General features: G+C 39.8%; 1 protein-coding gene across 1 annotated transcript; it reads right to left on the reverse strand.

Moving 5' to 3' along the window:
- On the reverse strand, positions 1-5,067 carry LOC113064528 (natural killer cell receptor 2B4-like). The gene is made up of 3 exons (XM_026235390.1): positions 4,757-5,067; positions 4,062-4,385; positions 1-308 (listed from the first exon to the last, which is right to left on the reverse strand). Exons 1-3 carry the CDS (start codon positions 4,803-4,805, stop codon positions 1-3), a joined length of 681 nt encoding a protein of 226 aa, XP_026091175.1. The 5' UTR covers positions 4,806-5,067.
- Between the last annotated feature and the right edge of the window lie 12,811 nt (positions 5,068-17,878).

The raw sequence follows: 17,878 nt of genomic DNA on the forward strand, positions 1-17,878 counted from the left end.
TCACTGAAGTAGGCTACCTGGACATTTACAGAGCTGAGTGATGTCGAGATGTTGAGTCTGGTTGCTGATGGGATTGTTGAGCACACAGCTGTAGCTGTTTTTATCCTGATATTCCACCTCCAGAGGTAGAGAGAGACTGATGCTGAGATCAGACACACTGATGCTGGACAATAAACTGTTTCCTTTGTACCAGGAGAGAGTCACATGACCCACATTCACAGCTGAACACACCAATGAACATCTGGGCACTGAGGATCTTTCAGATGATGCACAGTTTGCAGTGTTGATGACAGGAACAGGAAGATGAGCTGGAAAACATGTAAATAAATATATTGCCATGGCATGGGAAAACTCATAAAAAAGGGAAATTAGGATATGTTAATAATAATATTAATACCACAGACGCAGAATTGAGCTACACAACACTGGACAAGAAGATCCAACAAAGCACATAAAGTCTGCATAACATATTAGTTTTGAGAAAGATGAATTAATCAAGAAAGGACATTGGGTTAGTTTGTTGGCATGAAATACAAGTAAATGAGAAATACATTTTATTTGTAACATTCATAAGCTTCACATCCATTCATACATGTATATTTTAAGTCATATTGGATTCACCATAGACAGTAACATTAAATATCTTGTCTGAGTTCCCTCTGTTGCTGCGGATCTGTCGTTTATAAAGCCCAGAGTCTGTGCTTCTGGTGTTTCTGATGGTCAGAGATCCAGTCTGATTGTCCAGCTTCAGTCTGTCTCCAAATATCTCATGACTGTTAAACATATCAATCACAAGCTTATAGATTTCAGCTATACGAGTCTCTTTAGGTCCAAACATCCACAGTATCTGATCATCTCTCTGTAGTTCAGTAACATCAGTGTTTAGAGTGACAGAATCTCCCTCAGTCACCGACTTCATTACATCTGGAGCAGCACCAAACACACCTGAAACACATTCAGAACAACATCTTTGGCAGAACCGAGAGATCTTAAAAATCCTTCAAAATGTATCTAGTATATTTATTTTTAAAACATTTAGCATATAGAGAAATGACAGGATGTGGTTTTTACCGTTGGTTATTAGCTCATGAATGTCTCTATAATGATTAGATGTGTTTTCTTCAGTAATTTAAAGTTAACCCTTATACAATAATGTTTTGGCACATATCAGTCAAACAGGCACATTATTGGATCATTTTAGCTTGTTACAGACACTGATGCTCAGTGACTCTTGAAAACCTCTGAAATTTAATATATATATCACCAAGCATTTACAAAAACACATGAATGTAATAAGTAGCAATACACATCTTACCTTCCACACAAATGAAGAGCAAGATTAAACAGCACTTGTGCGTGTGCATCTTCAAACTGCAACTGGTGTTACTGAAGTTTCAGTTCACAAACAAGAGTATCTGGTAAATATTCAGCCAATCACCGCTCACTGCTCATTGTATTGTTACGAGTAAGTATCAGTCAGACTCTTAATTTCTTTTTAGAGTCCAGAACACATTCGTTTTTAGCATCTTGGTTGTTTAAGTACCAATAGCCTCCATATGTTACTAAAGCTTTTAAGCTTATTTTTCCTCAAGTTGTAAAATTCTTGAGTGATTAATATATTATAAATTATCCCTAGGTTGATGTGTCCCGATGTGAATCAACCGAGTCGCGAACAGGCTCCGAAGTCCCGATCTGAATCAACCGAGTCGCGAACAGGCTCCGAAGTGGCGATCTGAATCTACCGAGTCGCGAACAGGCTCCGAAGTGCCGATCTGAATCAACCGAGTCGCGAACAGGCTCCGAAGTGCCGATCTGAATCAACCGAGTCGCGAACAGGCTCCGAAGTGCCGAACTGAATCAACCGAGTCGCGAACATGATCCGAAGTCCCGATGTGAATCAACCGAGTCGCGAACAGGCTCCGAAGTCCCGATCTGAATCAACCGAGTCGCGAACAGGCTCCGAAGTGCCGATCTGAATCAACCGAGTCGCGAACAGGCTCCGAAGTGCCGATCTGAATCAACCGAGTCGCGAACATGATCCGAAGTCCCGATCTGAATCAACCGAGTCGCGAACAGGCTCCGAAGTGCCGATCTGAAAACTTCGACCAAAGAATGTAAAAAAATTTTTTAGATAAAATTTTTCATATAGACTAGCCCATATGAGGAATCAAATGCTCGTTTCTAAAAATCTTTTGCTTATTAAATGTTTGAATGAAAATTCTAAAATGCAGTGTTCTAAAAAAGCCCCTTTGAGAAACAGACCTTGTTCTCAAACCTTATAAACACTCGCACTCTTTTTACTAGACTGAGAACTGATTGCACTGTATTTTATATATCATCATGATTTTTTTTACTGATATAATGTTTACTGATGAAATGTACTATTTAAATAAACAACTTATTTTTCTGACTGTGAATTTTCACATTTTTACCAATAGATGGCACTAGCTTCTTAATTATAATTAGTTGTTTGCAGTGTATATATATATATATATATATATATATATATATATATATATATATATATATATATATATATATATATATATTTGTATTTGTATTTATTTATTTCAATTAAAAACTCGACCAGGAAAGGTGTTTTCATTGGCTTCATTTGTGACTATTAAGTGAGTCATCACGTTATCATTTCAGTGTTGTGTCAACTTTGACAAATTCATTAACAAACATATTAATTCCTTAACATCAGAGAACCAACAAACGGTTTTAAACAAGTTTAGAAATTAGTATAAATTACATAATTTTAGTTTTGGGTGAATTGTTCCATTAAAAGAAAGATCACTGAAGTAGGCTACCTGGACATTTACAGAGCTGAGTGATGTCGAGATGTTGAGTCTGGTTGCTGATGGGATTGTTGAGCACACAGCTGTAGCTGTTTTTATCCTGATATTCCACCTCCAGAGGTAGAGAGAGACTGATGCTGAGATCAGACACACTGATGCTGGACAATAAACTGTTTCCTTTGTACCAGGAGAGAGTCACATGACCCACATTCACCACTGAACACACCAATGAACATCCGAGCACTGAGGATGATGAGGAGGATGATGTAGAACATTGTGAAGAGTTACTGCTGATGACAGGAACAGGAAGATGAGCTGGAAAACATGTACATAAATATAAGTATATTGCCTTGACATGGGAAAACTCATACAAAAGGGAAAATAGGATAGGTTTATAATCAGAATCAGATCAGAAAGACCTTAATGCCAAGTATAATTGCACATACAAGGAATTTGTTTTAGTAACATGGGCTTCCAGTACACAGAGACAACCACACACAGACAAAAATAAATAAAAAAATTTGGCAAATAAATAAGTGTATAAACAATTGTGCTATAAATGATAATGGAATAAGATTGAATAATATGCAGGGATGTACTAAGATAGAGGGGTAACAAATAAATATAAGGATATTGCAAATTTTTTGCACAAGCAAAAGTGGGGAACATTTAACTGTTCATGAGGTAGATTGCCTGGGGGAAGAAACTGTTTTTGTGCCTTGCTGTTCTGCTATTTGTGGCTCTGAAGCGCCGGCCAGATGGCAAAAGTTCAAAGATGGGGTGACTTGGATGTAGTTAGTGTAGTTAGTGATGGCTCTCAGTCCACTCCAAACTGAAGTTGAGTGGTTGGAAGTAAACTGGTCTTCCAACTTTTTAGCGTAGGTCTTTTTAGCCGCTCTGATCTCTTTGTTCAGTGTGTTCCTGGCCCGATTGTACAAGACCCTGTCCCTATTTCTGTAGGCATCCTCTTTGGCCTGACGAAGATGTCTGAGTTTTACTGTAAACCATGGCTTATCATTGTTGAATGTTAAATAAGTCCTGGTTGGAATGCATATATCCTCACAGAAACTAATATAGGATGTTACAGTCTCTGTGAGTTCGTCCAGATCGGTGGTAGCTGCTTCAAAAACACTCCAATCAGTGAGGTCAAAACAAGGTTGTAAATCCTGCTCTGTTTCGCTGGTCCATCTCTTCACAGTCCTTACTACAGGTTAAGCAGATTTAAGTTTACATGTATATTTTAAGTCATATCGGACTCACCATAGACAGTAACACTGAATATCTTGTCTGAGTTCCCTCTGTTGCTGCGGATCTGTCGTTTATAAAGCCCAGAGTCTGTGCTTCTGGTGTTTCTGATGGTCAGAGATCCAGTCTGATTGTCCAGCTTCAGTCTGTCTCCAAATATCTCATGACTGTTAAACATATCAATCACAAGCTTATAGATTTCAGCTATACGAGTCTCTTTAGGTCCAAACATCCACAGTATCTGATCATCTCTCTGTAGTTCAGTAACATCAGTGTTTAGAGTGACAGAATCTCCCTCAGTCACCGACTTCATTACATCTGGAGCAGCACCAAACACACCTGAAACACATTCAGAACAACATCTTTGGCAGAACCGAGAGATCTCAAAAATCCTTCAAAATGTATCTAGTATATTTATTTTTTAAAACATTTAGCATATAGAGAAATGACAGGATGTGGTTTTTACCGTTGGTTATTAGCTCATGAATGTCTCTATAATGATTAGATGAGTTTTCTTCAGTAATTTAAAGTTAACCCTTATACAATAATGTTTTGGCACATATCAGTCAAACAGGCACATTATTGGATCATTTGAGCTTGTTACAGACACTGATGCTCAGTGACTCTTGAAAACCTCTGAAATTTAATATATATATCACCAAGCATTTACAAAAACGCATGAATGTAATAAGTAGCAATACACATCTTACCTTCCACACAAATGAAGAGCAAGATTAAACAGCACTTGTGCGTGTGCATCTTCAAAGTGCAACTTGTGTTACTGAAGTTTCAGTTCACAAACAAGAGTATCTGGTAAATATTCAGCCAATCACCGCTCACTGCTCATTGTATTGTTATGAGTAAGTATCAGTCAGAGCCTTCATTTCTTTTTAGAGTCCAGAACACATTCGTTTTTAGCATCTTGGTTGTTTAAACATAATTCAAGTACCAATAGCCTCCATATGTTACTAAAGCTTTTAAGCTTATTTTTCCTCAAGTTGTAAAATTCTTGAGTGATTAATATATTATAAATTATCCCTAGGTTGTGAAATAAACAGGCTATCTCATATTTGACACACCAAAGTGTGTTAAAATAAACATGCTAAGCACAAGAACTAAACACAAGAACTATTTAGCTAAACACGCTAAATTGTTGCTAAGCACAAGAACGTCCGCATTGGCATTGTAGGCAGACAAAGAATCGTGAGAAGTTTCAGGTGCTTGCGAGGCTGAAGACCATCTCCAGCACTGTGGTTATAGCTCTCTCATATACTCTCTTTCCACAAGACCACTTTCTACTGCATGCTAACAGTGTTAGACGGTATGTTGTTTAGAGGGCAATAGGTGAGAAGGGACTTACACAGAAGAGAAGAAATTGTTAAAGAAGCTATTTTTGTTTTCTTTGCCCCCAAAAGTATTCTCATAGCTTCATTAAATGAAGGCTGAACCACTGATATCACATGGACTATTTTGATGATGTAGTTGTAATTACTCTGAAATTACTTTATTTTTGTACAAAAGCAGTTTCATATGTGATGCATTAAAATGTAGAAACGTGCATGCTTTGTTTATTTTCTTTCAGCTTGTCTGGTAGTCATTCATGGCCTCACTCCTCAGGGTTTTTATGTGAAGCCACAGGTCTCTGCCCCAACTCATGCTGTCATTCCAGTAATACTTACCATTCTGTCCTGTATCATAGCATTGCAAGTCCAGTGGCGGACGAAGTACACAAATCAAGTACTTGAGTAAAAGTACAGATACGTATAATAAAATATTACTCCAGTAAAAGTAAAAGTACTCCTTTTTCAATTTTACTCAAGTGAAAGTACAAAAGTACTAAATTTTTAATGTACTTAAGTAAAAAAGTACTGAAAGATAGATGTTTGCAATTTTATATAGGCTAATTTAATTTTATATTAGCACATTTTTTTTATTTTTTATAACCCTACTGCTCAAAATACCTGGGATTTTTTCCAAAATAACCACTATATGGAGTCAAGATATAATTTTGTTGTTGATATGGACTACACTGATGAGAGTAATGTTAACTGTGAAGCTTACACTGTGATGTACCTGAGAGAAAACAGAGATGACCATCTGATTTTCACCAGTAAGAACAAAGTATTTTAAAGTTTGTTGTTTTACTGAACATCACAGTTATGTATGACATGATAATAAGGCCTGAAGATTTTAAGGAAAATATAATTATATTTTCATAATGATTTTTTTCCTTCTCAAACCTTGTCTGGGGTGTAAAAACACCACTGGCCAAACGGGGTGCATCTCTTCCCCTCTTTGATAATTACTGTAGTTACCATGTTCTGAACATCACATCCTTTCTTTTCTCCCCAGATGTAATATATATATATATATATATATATATATATATATATATATATATATATATATATATATATATATATATATATAGGTGGTTGAATAAAAATATTTGGACATTATTTATACAAATGACCTCAAGTTAGCACCAGCAAGCTTGTTAGCTAGACAGTTAGCATCAGCTAACAATATTTACTTATTTTCAGTACGGTTATGAATAACGTCCTTAATAACAATGGATGAAAGTTTAGAGCTCTACTGATGATTAAGTCTAGAGTGTGTCCACCTTTGTGTGTGGGTCCATGTACATGCTGAATCGACAAGTAAAAAAAAAGCCTCAAGTCCAAATATTAATTTATCACCAATTAACTGTTTGACAAACACTTCCTGCTTCGATGTCCAGATCTGAATTTTAAAAAATCTCAAACATGCTCCGATGTCCCGATCTGAATCAACCGAGTCGCGACCAGGCTCCGAAGTGCCGATCTGAATCAACCGAGTCGCGAACAGACTCCGAAGTCCCGATCTGAATCAACCGAGTCGCGAACAGGCTCCGAAGTGCCGATCTGAATCAACCGAGTCGCGAACAGGCTCCGAAGTGCCGATCTGAATCAACCGAGTCGCGAACAGGCTCCGAAGTGCCGATCTGAATCAACCGAGTCGCGAACATGATCCGAAGTGGCGATGTGAATCAACCGAGTCGCGAACAGACTCCGAAGTCCCGATCTGAATCAACCGAGTCGCGAACAGGCTCCGAAGTGCCGATCTGAATCAACCGAGTCGCGAACAGGCTCCGAAGTGCCGATCTGAATCAACGGAGTCGCGAACAGGCTCCGAAGTCCCGATCTGAATCAACAGAGTCGCGAACAGGCTCCGAATTGCCGATCTGAAAACTTCGACCAAAGAATGTAAAAAAATTTTTTTTCTCAATTTCTCTAATAACTCTATACTCTAATAACTCTACAAATCTATGAAAGACTCAGATCACGTGTCTAAAAATAAATCGCTAGTAAAAGAGAAATAATAAGAGGAGTGAAGTTTCCTACCGTTCTGCTGTGTTTGGTCCTCACGCGCGTCTGACGCTCTGCGGCGCGTCTCCGCCCCTCACACGCGCGTTTACAGCACTAAATTAATCATCTTTGCTAATTATTATACATTTACTTCATTGTCAGTGTAGTACCCTAACCGCCTGATTAGGGGAGAAAAAGAGTCAATAAAAGACACAGGACACGGAGCTGCTGCAATATCTTCTGAGTCTCTGTATTGTCCCACATTAATGCAAATATTTCTGCATTCTCATATCAGTGAAGAGTATAACAACATATCTCTTTTAGATAAAACAATATACAGAAAAAAAATATAGAATTAATCACAGATATAGCTTCTCAACAGATACTGTTTCCATAAGTTAAACAAATAATTTCAATAGAAACTTGAATCTCAATGCATGTTAATAATACGTACTGCATATTACATACAATATTCTCATGTGATACTCAACATTTAGACATATGTGCCGTCTACCATATCTTCAACTCTTTTAAACTTCTTAAATTACCTCAGGAATCATAGCATGTCAGCAAAACTAATTATCTCTTTACACACCATTAGCATAAACATATATTACACTTTCTCTTATGAACCAACAGATTCCTTTCCTTTAAGCATTGCCACCTGTAACTTAACTTGTTAAATTAGTTCTCAAAAACACCAATATGTTATTAATTCACTCTGCTTTCACATTTCTATGACCGCATAGTCTTTGCCATCAGTTTAGCATTCACTAGTTGTACATGTGATACAGACGCGGGAACTTGAACCGAACTTTTAGACATAGATATATACACAATGAATACACTTCAAACAATGACACTTGCCATTTTTCACAGCCTTGACTTATATAAAGTGTATTTTCCCTACGATTTACTCATATCATACCTGATTAGGGGAGAAAAAGAGTCAATAAAAGACACAGGACACGGAGCTGCTGCAATATCTTCTGAGTCTCTGTATTGTCTCAGCAGCGCGCCCCTCCCCCAGCAGGTGAAAGTTCCAAGGCAAAAATAATCAAATGATCAATCATCCATACTAGGCAAGGAATACCAATCGCCATCATCCAAAATCATACACTATGCATTAATGACATTCAGTTTATTTATTTTTTTTGATGACATATTGATGACACTAATTATTATTAGTTTTATCTATTTTTATAACCACCACACTCTCCCCTTCGAAAATACATGTCGTCCCGACATTACTTTGTTTTTACTTTCTTTCTTTAGGTGGTGCTGTGTTGTATGCAACTGTTCTAACTTATGTATGCACTGCCGGTTAACTGTATGTTCAGTTCATCAATAAAGATATGTGTAGGCCACTGCATAGTCTCGTCGCCCTAATACTTTTTCATTTCCTAATCCATTCTTTTTAGTGTGCATATAAGTCTCTGTATGTGTAAAAGTATACTGGCTGATACTGTGGTGCTGGGTAAGTCCACTGAGTCATGTTCTGCATCTCATATTGTGTGGGCTGACACGCCATTGTGTTCGTATGCTCTACACTATAGCATGCAGGGGTACCCAGGTAATCATAAGTGAATGTCTTTGGTGGTCTCCTCTCTCTCTTAGGCAATCTACACTCCAGTTCGTCTTCACTGTTATTTTCCCACAGGACTCGATGTTCATCTGCTGTATCGTCAGCTTTTTCTCCAAGTTGTTCCTCCTCCATCACATCAGCTTCCTGTTGAGGTATCTCCGTGTTTTCCATTTGAACTTCTATTTCATGCTCCTTCATGACCTCTTGACCAATTTCTTCCCCTTCCTTTTCAGGTTCACTGGGCCAGATAACTGGTAAGTTTCCACTTGCTAACTCACTGTTTCCTTCCACAGGTTGCTGAGATGAGACCGCAGGTAAGTACCACTGGCTACATCCTTCATCGTCTTCCTCTGAACTAGAATCATCCCTTTCTACAGAGGTAGGTTTATCCACTTTTCTCTTTGTCTTTGGTAGTGTGCTGAGCTCCATTTCCACTGGCAGGTAATCACATGGTAGCAAGAGGTTTCGGTGTAGAACCCTTGATCTTCCCTTCCCTCGTTCCGGTTTGACTTCATAAACAGGGCCTTCTTCTCCCACTCGACGGATAACTGTATGTATCTCGTCTTCCCAGTGATTGCGAAGCTTTCCTGTACCTCCTCTGGGTGTGAGATTTCGTACCAGAACACGATCTCCTGGGTGCAGCACTGAGCTCTTTACTTTACCCTCATGGTTCCTTTTGTTCCTTTCTGCGGTCTTCTTGCTGTTCTCTTTGGCAATCTCAAAAGCTTCCTGCATTCCTTGCCTCCATCTCTTTACGTATTCCTTATGGTTGTTAGTCCCTTCTGCTGCCGTTAATCCAAAGAGCAAGTCAACAGGTAGTCTCGGCGATCTCCCAAACAAGAGATAGAACGGTGAAAATCCAGTAACCTCACATCGCGTACTGTTGTAGGCAAAAGTTAGTTTGTTCAATGACTCCTTCCAGTTGGACTTCTGCGTTTCTGTCAAGGTTTTTAACATCTGGAGCAACGTCCGGTTAAAACGTTCAACCTGTCCGTTCCCTTGCGGGTGATATGGAGTTGTTCGCGATCCTGCAATTCCACAATTCTTTTTTAACTGGTAGAGCAACTGATTCTCGAATTCTGCTCCCTGGTCATGATGGATCCTTTGGGGAAATCCGAATTTTAGTGCATAGTCATTGAATATTCGATCAGCGACAGTTTTTGCAGATTTTGATGTGGTGGCGTACACTTGTGCAAACCTTGTGAAGTGATCAATTATCACCAGGATATATTCATACCCTCCTTTACTTCTGTCCAGGTGCAGAAAGTCAATGGATATGAGTTCAAATGGGTGAGTGGTGACAATATTCATGAGTGGTGCTCTGGTTTCTCTACTTGGTTTCTTTTGTTTCAGACAGTTACAACTCTTGGTCACAAAATGTTCAATTTCACCCTGCATTTTTGGCCAGAAGAATCTGTCTCCAATCAATGACGTTGTCCTCTCCACTCCTTGATGCCCCATTTTACTATGTAACTCCTGAAGGACCCGTTGTTTATATATTTCAGGCAGCACAAGCTGAGATCGGGTAGCTGTCTTCCGGCGGAGTATTCCATCTTCTCCAATGCACAATTTGTCCCATTGACGCAGCAAACTTCTACCCTGTGCACTGAATGTCCTTAATAAGTGTCTGGAGGGTTTTTCGCCAGCCATCTTACATTGTACTACAGGTCCAATGTGGGTGTCACTTCTCTGCGCTTGACGTATATCATCGGTGGAAAAAGACTGGCCAGACTCAGCACACTCCGTTGGGTCATATGGCGAACTCATGGCTGTCCATGACATGGCAAGATCTTGAACTTCTACAGCCTGTATGGTTGCTTCGACGCAATCGGATGAGAGTTCCTCCGTACATTGCTCCATCATTGTTCCAACCTCCAGTGGCATCCTGGATAAGCTGTCTGCATCAATGTTTTCTTTGCCAGGGCGGTATTTTATGGTGAAATGGAAATCCGCGAGCTCCGCAACCCACCTGGACCCAGTCGCATTGAGCTTGGCACTAGTCAATACATAAGTCAGCGGATTGTTGTCGCTGTACACAGTGAAGGTAGGTGCGTAGTACAGATAATCACGGAACTTCTCTGTGATGGACCACTTCAAAGCTAAAAACTCCAATTTCCCCGAGTGAAGATGATAGTTTCTTTCAGCGGCTGTCAATGTACGGGATCCATAAGCAATTACTCGAAGTTTCCCATCTTGCTTTTGGTACAGAACAGCACCAAGTCCCTGGTTTGAGGCATCCGTATGGAGTATAAACGGCTGCGAGAAGTCAGGAAACCCAAGGACCGGAGGTTCCGCCAAGCAGTCTATTAATGTCTCCAATCTCTGCTGATGTTTTTCTGTCCATAAAATGGGCTTCTGGGAAGGCACTCCTTTCTTTTTGTTTTTTGTACACTTGGTGGTGGTTCCATTGTGTCCGTCGTCCTTTGTCTCCACTTCTCCTTTCAGCAAGTCATAGAGCGGCCCAGCGATCTTGGAGAAATCTTTGATGTACTGCCTATAGTAACTTAACAGGCCAAGTACGGCTCTCAACTGTCCCACCGTGCTGGGTCTTTTCTCTCCCAGAGCTCTCACAGCCTCGGTGTCAGCAGGGTCAATTTTACTTCCTTCCGCGGACACTATCCTCCCCAGGTAACGAACTTCCCGCTTGAACACCTCACATTTACTAGGCTTGAGCTTGATCCCATATTGCCTTAAATGCTGCAGGACTCTCCTCACATCATTGACATGGTCTTCAAAGGATTTGCTGAACACTAGCGTGTCATCAAGGTAGGGGACACAGCAATCGTCTCGGAGATCTTTCAGACACTCTTCCATGCAGCATTGGAAAGCCGCGGGAGCGTTCATCAGACCAAAAGGGATACGAATCCATTCATACAATCCCCATGGCGTAACAAAAGCTGTCATTGGTCTACTCTCTTTGGCCATGAAACCCTGATGGTATGCTTTTCCTTGGTCAAGTAGTGAGAACCAGCTGTTCCCTCCAAGACTGTCCATGATATCTTGAACACGTGGAATGGGCTGTCGGTCGGGGGTTGTTTTTCGATTTAATTCTCTGTAGTCAATACACAACCGCAAGCTACCATCCTTTTTCCGGACGCAGACCACTGGTGAGGAATACGATGAGTTTGATTGTTTAACCCATCCTTGGGCAATGAGATCGTGTAGGTAATCCTTCATCTCTTTGTACAGGGGACGCGGTACTGACTGGTAAGTGCGTGCAACTGGGATCGTGTCTGTTAGTTTGATAGTCAACTGCAGCCCATCTATGCAGCCAATGTCATCATCGGATTTTGAAAAGGAAGCTGCTTCCTCTCTCAGCATCTGTCTTACAATTTGTCTTCTAGACTCACTGAGATGGCTTAAGTCCAGCGGTGGTTCCCATGCGATGTCAGAGTTATGTCTGGTTTCATTTGTTATTTGATTGACCCTCACAGAAGTTAAGTCAGGTCCCTCACAAGTAGCAGTTGGATACACCGCCTGTACAGGTTGCACGGTGCCTATGACCATCTTGCCTGCTAACAGTAGGTCATGATCTGTAGGGTTCTGTACACTGACAATTATGTGGGGAGATGCATGTTGTCGCAGGGTTACAATCGTCTCACAGAACTCCAACCCCTCCACCCACTGTGGGTTAACGTCAGGCTCAAAAATTAACACTGTATTTTCTTTTGGTCGGTGTGACTGTACTCTGCATTCAATTTGTACTGATGTGTGTTTGGGCACATTAACATTTTCTTTTTTGGTTTTGACTAAATATCCGCATGACATTTCTGCATGAACTTGCTCAATGAAAGCTTGAACTTTTTCTCTTTCCACTGATTCATTGGTGATTGGCTGAGTTAATTCCTTGTTGTTCATCATTTGCTCAATCACGTTGTATCCGATGATAGGATGACGAAGCTCTCTGCCCTTCATTACCAACACAGGTATGACCAGTTCTTTTGTTTTCACTTCATTTGATGCTAACCCAAAAGTCACTTCCACCCACCCTGCATAAGGTATGTCCTGTCCGTTTGCTGCCACAAGGCAGAGTCCTTCAGGCGCATCAATTACCTCTGCAACATTTCTCAGTCTGATATTTGGTAAGTGCTCATTTTTCCACCGTTCATCCACTATACACACTTGAGATCCTGTATCCCATAATACATCAACAAGCTGGTCTTGGATGTAACACTGTACAAGACACTGCTTCCCTACTAAAGCAGTACACATAGACTCTTTTTCTTTTGGTTTCCCTTTTGACATGGCCGAATTTATAATAACATTGGAGGACTGATTGCATTGCTTCTTATTTTCTGTCCAGTGATTAGATTGACATGCTTTTGAGCGATACAGTGTTTGTTTACCAGTATCACAGTGTCTCCATATGCTTTGACGGGACCCTTCCATCGCACTGGTCACTGCCTGTCCCGCGGTCGTGACCCGTCCTCGTTTAAAGAACCATCCCTGTGTGTCATGGGCATCCGTGCTCGACAGCCAGCTGAGAAATGGTCGCTACCACCACACTTGTAACAGTGACTACAGTAGACATCCAATCCACTTTGTTGACATGCAAAACATTTCCTTACTCGAGTCGCAGGAGGGTGATAGCGTTGTGCTGGGAGCCACTGTGGTCGTGGAACTGTCTCTCTCCTCTGGTCGTAAGGCTGCCAGTAGTATTGAGGTGGGTATTGAGTCGGTGCAGGGTATTGAGTCTGTGGCGGGGATGCGCTATTTAGAGGGGGACACTGAGTGGACATGACCTGAGGTTGCTTGATTGACTCTTTAATTTGAGATACCTCCGCACTGAGGTCTTTCAACAGCGCCATGCCTGAACGCATTTCTCTCAACTCACTCAAGATCTGAAGTTCGTGATTATCTGGATTGTGCTGAGGTGGTGTTTTTCCCTTTTTCTCCATAGGGGTATCGCTGGATTGAACTATGTGTACTTTAGTGGTGCATGGCTGGATGAGTTTCTTTTTACTTTGGCGCTCAGCTTCGTGGGCGCAAGCCAGATTGACTTTATCAAAGAGTAGTTCGTCACTTACATCAGTTTGTGTCAAATAAGGTCGCAGATCACCTCTAACGCTGTCATTCTGTAGGCCCGTCAGGATGGTGTGGAGAAACATGCTCTGGACTAGCTTTGGGTCATACTTCAAACTGGATTCGGCCTCCTGTGATGCAAACAGAATCTTTTGTCTTAAATCAAGACAGCGAACAAGAAAGCTTTGCGGGGTCTCTTTGCTGCTCTGTACCTCTGAGGTGAGTTGTTTATACAGCTCAGTAGCACCCCTCTCTTGGAAATGAGCTCTGAGAATCCGTCTTAATGTGGGCAGTGTAAGATTTGTCTTACCCTCTAGGTAGCTACGAAGCTGCATGCCTGGCGCAATTGCTCGGATTACAGCATCAACAATTTCAAGCTCAGAGAAACCTCTGCTCCGTCCATGTTCAATTTGGTGAGCTAGACTTGAGAAGGAGAGTTTGTCTTTTTGCCCAGGTTCACCTATCTGGCCAGATATTTTAAACTCTCTGCTCCATGTTGACATAACTGGTCGTGTCGATGCTGAGGGCCAATTTAGGTTGGTAGTTTGTGGTTTTGAGCTTTGCTGTGTGTCATAGCTTAGCTGCGTGTTTGTGTGGTGTGAGACACTAACATCCTGCTGTGAGCTTGTAACAGTGTTATGTTTTTGTTCAATAAGTTTTTGCAAGGCTAACTGCAATGTATCAATTTCTTTTTGTAGCCTTTCTTGCTCTGTGACCTGCACTACTAAAGTCGCGTTCTGAACCACCTGTGCTGTCTGTTGCTCAGAGATATTTTCACCCCCCAGTTGAAGTTCACAAATTTTGTCTTTAACACACAAAAGTTCTGACATGCCCCCATCTTCCAGTTCTTCTAACCCCTCCCTTTCAAAATGTCTCACAAGTGTAGAAATGACATACGAGCGGCTTGTGTCGATATCATGTTCAATATGCAGAGAAACACACAATTTTACAAGGTTTTCTCTTGATAGTGAATACAATGCTCCTACAACTTGAAGTCTTAAATTCTCTAATTGATCCATGGTTCACTTGGGCTGTGGGTGTGTGCAGTGTGTGATGCAGAAAAGCAGTCTTAGCTGGTCGGAAAATGGCAATGTTCCGGGTATCAACGATCAACCTCAGATAGCACGCACGGTTCTTCCGGACTCAACGTGGACGCCAGACGTTCTCACTCTGTTCTCCTCAGCCGCAAGTCAGAATGAATGACACTGGAGGTAGACCATCATCTATGGACGCCGACCTTCACTGCATTTCATCCCAGCGGTGCCTCCAAAATGTAGTACCCTAACCGCCTGATTAGGGGAGAAAAAGAGTCAATAAAAGACACAGGACACAGAGCTGCTGCAATATCTTCTGAGTCTCTGTATTGTCCCACATTAATGCAAATATTTCTGCATTCTCATATCAGTGAAGAGTATAACAACATATCTCTTTTAGATAAAACAATATACAGAAAAAAAATATAGAATTAATCACAGATATAGCTTCTCAACAGATACTGTTTCCATAAGTTAAACAAATAATTTCAATAGAAACTTGAATCTCAATGCATGTTAATAATACGTACTGCATATTACATACAATATTCTCATGTGATACTCAACATTTAGACATATGTGCCGTCTACCATATCTTCAACTCTTTTAAACTTCTTAAATTACCTCAGGAATCATAGCATGTCAGCAAAACTAATTATCTCTTTACACACCATTAGCATAAACATATATTACACTTTCTCTTATGAACCAACAGATTCCTTTCCTTTAAGCATTGCCACCTGTAACTTAACTTGTTAAATTAGTTCTCAAAAACACCAATATGTTATTAATTCACTCTGCTTTCACATTTCTATGACCGCATAGTCTTTGCCATCAGTTTAGCATTCACTAGTTGTACATGTGATACAGACGCGGGAACTTGAACCGAACTTTTAGACATAGATATATACACAATGAATACACTTCAAACAATGACACTTGCCATTTTTCACAGCCTTGACTTATATAAAGTGTATTTTCCCTACGATTTACTCATATCATACCTGATTAGGGGAGAAAAAGAGTCAATAAAAGACACAGGACACGGAGCTGCTGCAATATCTTCTGAGTCTCTGTATTGTCTCAGCAGCGCGCCCCTCCCCCAGCAGGTGAAAGTTCCAAGGCAAAAATAATCAAATGATCAATCATCCATACTAGGCAAGGAATACCAATCGCCATCATCCAAAATCATACACTATGCATTAATGACATTCAGTTTATTTATTTTTTTTGATGACATATTGATGACACTAATTATTATTAGTTTTATCTATTTTTATAACCACCACATCAGCTCCAGGTACTTCATTTATTATTGTTCATTGAACTGTTTGAAACAAAAAAAGGTCGTATTTCAGAAATAATTCTAAATTATCAAAATAAAATAAAATAATGGTTTCTATTTTAATATCCTTTAAAATATAATCTATTTCTGTGATGTGCAGCTGTATTTTCAGCATCATTCCTCCAGTCTTCAGTGTCACATGATCTTTAGAAATCATGAAAATATGATGATTTATTATTAGAACTATTAATAGTTGTGCTACCAAATATTATTTTGGAATCTGTGATCTGTGAAAGTGTTTTAAAGTTTGTGGTTTTACAGAACATCACAGTTATATATGACATGATAATAAGGCGAAGTTAGGAGGAACATTTTAAGGAAAATATAATTATATTTTCATAATGATTTTTTCCTTCTCAAACCTTGTCTGTGGTGTAAAAACACCCCTGGCCAAACGGGGTGCATCTCTTCCCCTCTTTGATAATTACTAGTTACCATGTTCTGAACATCATGTAATCTATATACATATATATAGGTGGTTGAATAAAAATATTTGGACATTATTTATAAAAATTACCTCAAGTTAGCACCAGCAAGCTTGTTAGCTAGACATTTAGCATCAGCTACAATATTTACTTATTTAACGTCTAACGTTACTCGTCTAGTTAATCCAAACAATATACATATGTATAACGTTACTGTTAATACACAATATAAAAACAGATGTCATGGTAGCATTTTAATAAAACGGTTAATATTACGGTAGCGGGGAATTTGGACATGCATGAGTTATTTTATTTAATCTGTGTTAGTTTAAGGTTATTTTATTTTATTTTTTAACCTAAAACACAGAGACGCTGATTGATGTGTCTGCATGTCAGCATTTCAGTGGGCTTAAACAGATCACTCTTTACAGCGGATTTAGTTCCCAAACAACGGACAATTTTGACCTAAATATGATTTTCAGTTACAATAATTAATCCTAAATTTCGACATTAATAACTTACTTTTAGCAACATCAGACGCACGCGCGCTCACAAGATCTCCCGCTTCTTACTTCTGTAGACTCGCACTTAACGGTTCATTTGAATCAGTGAGCGGTCGACTCCAGAACAGCTGCAATCGGATCATTCTAATTCGTAAACGAATCGTTTGGTGCGATTCGCGATCCGATTAAAGTTTATTTTGAAAAGACTCAGTTCGTTCATGATGAATCAGACACCGCTTCTGCGTGTCGGAGCACTTGATATATTATAGGGAGTAACATGTTTTATGAAATGTAGTTAAGTTAAAAGTACGATCTTATGCTTTGGAATGTAGTGAAGTAAAAGTAAAAGTTACTCAAAATAAAACTACTCCAGTAAATTAATTTATTTGGATATGACACACTGCCTCTTTAAAATGGTGAATCACACAGTTTTAAATGAGTAGTTAAAAAAATTGAGAACCACTGTATTAGAAGCACGTTTGCTCTATTTACATTACGAAGTGGATGTGAATTCGATTGAACAATTATGAGTTACTGCCTCCTCGTGTCTGCAGAAGAGAATGGCGTGAGT

This window comes from Carassius auratus, chromosome 47 (assembly GCF_003368295.1).
Source record: "Carassius auratus strain Wakin chromosome 47, ASM336829v1, whole genome shotgun sequence".
In the NCBI taxonomy this organism is placed as follows: domain Eukaryota; kingdom Metazoa; phylum Chordata; class Actinopteri; order Cypriniformes; family Cyprinidae; genus Carassius; species Carassius auratus.

Coding starts and splice junctions, on each gene's coding strand:
- LOC113064528 (XM_026235390.1), bottom strand. CDS start 4,805: ATGCACACGCACAAGTGCTGTTTAATCTTGCTCTTCATTTGTGTGGAA. Junction 4,386..4,756: donor GCTCTTCATTTGTGTGGAAG/GTAAGATGTGTA, acceptor AATGTGTTTCAG/GTGTGTTTGGTGCTGCTCCA. Junction 309..4,061: donor ATTCAGTGTTACTGTCTATG/GTGAGTCCGATA, acceptor CATGTTTTCCAG/CTCATCTTCCTGTTCCTGTC.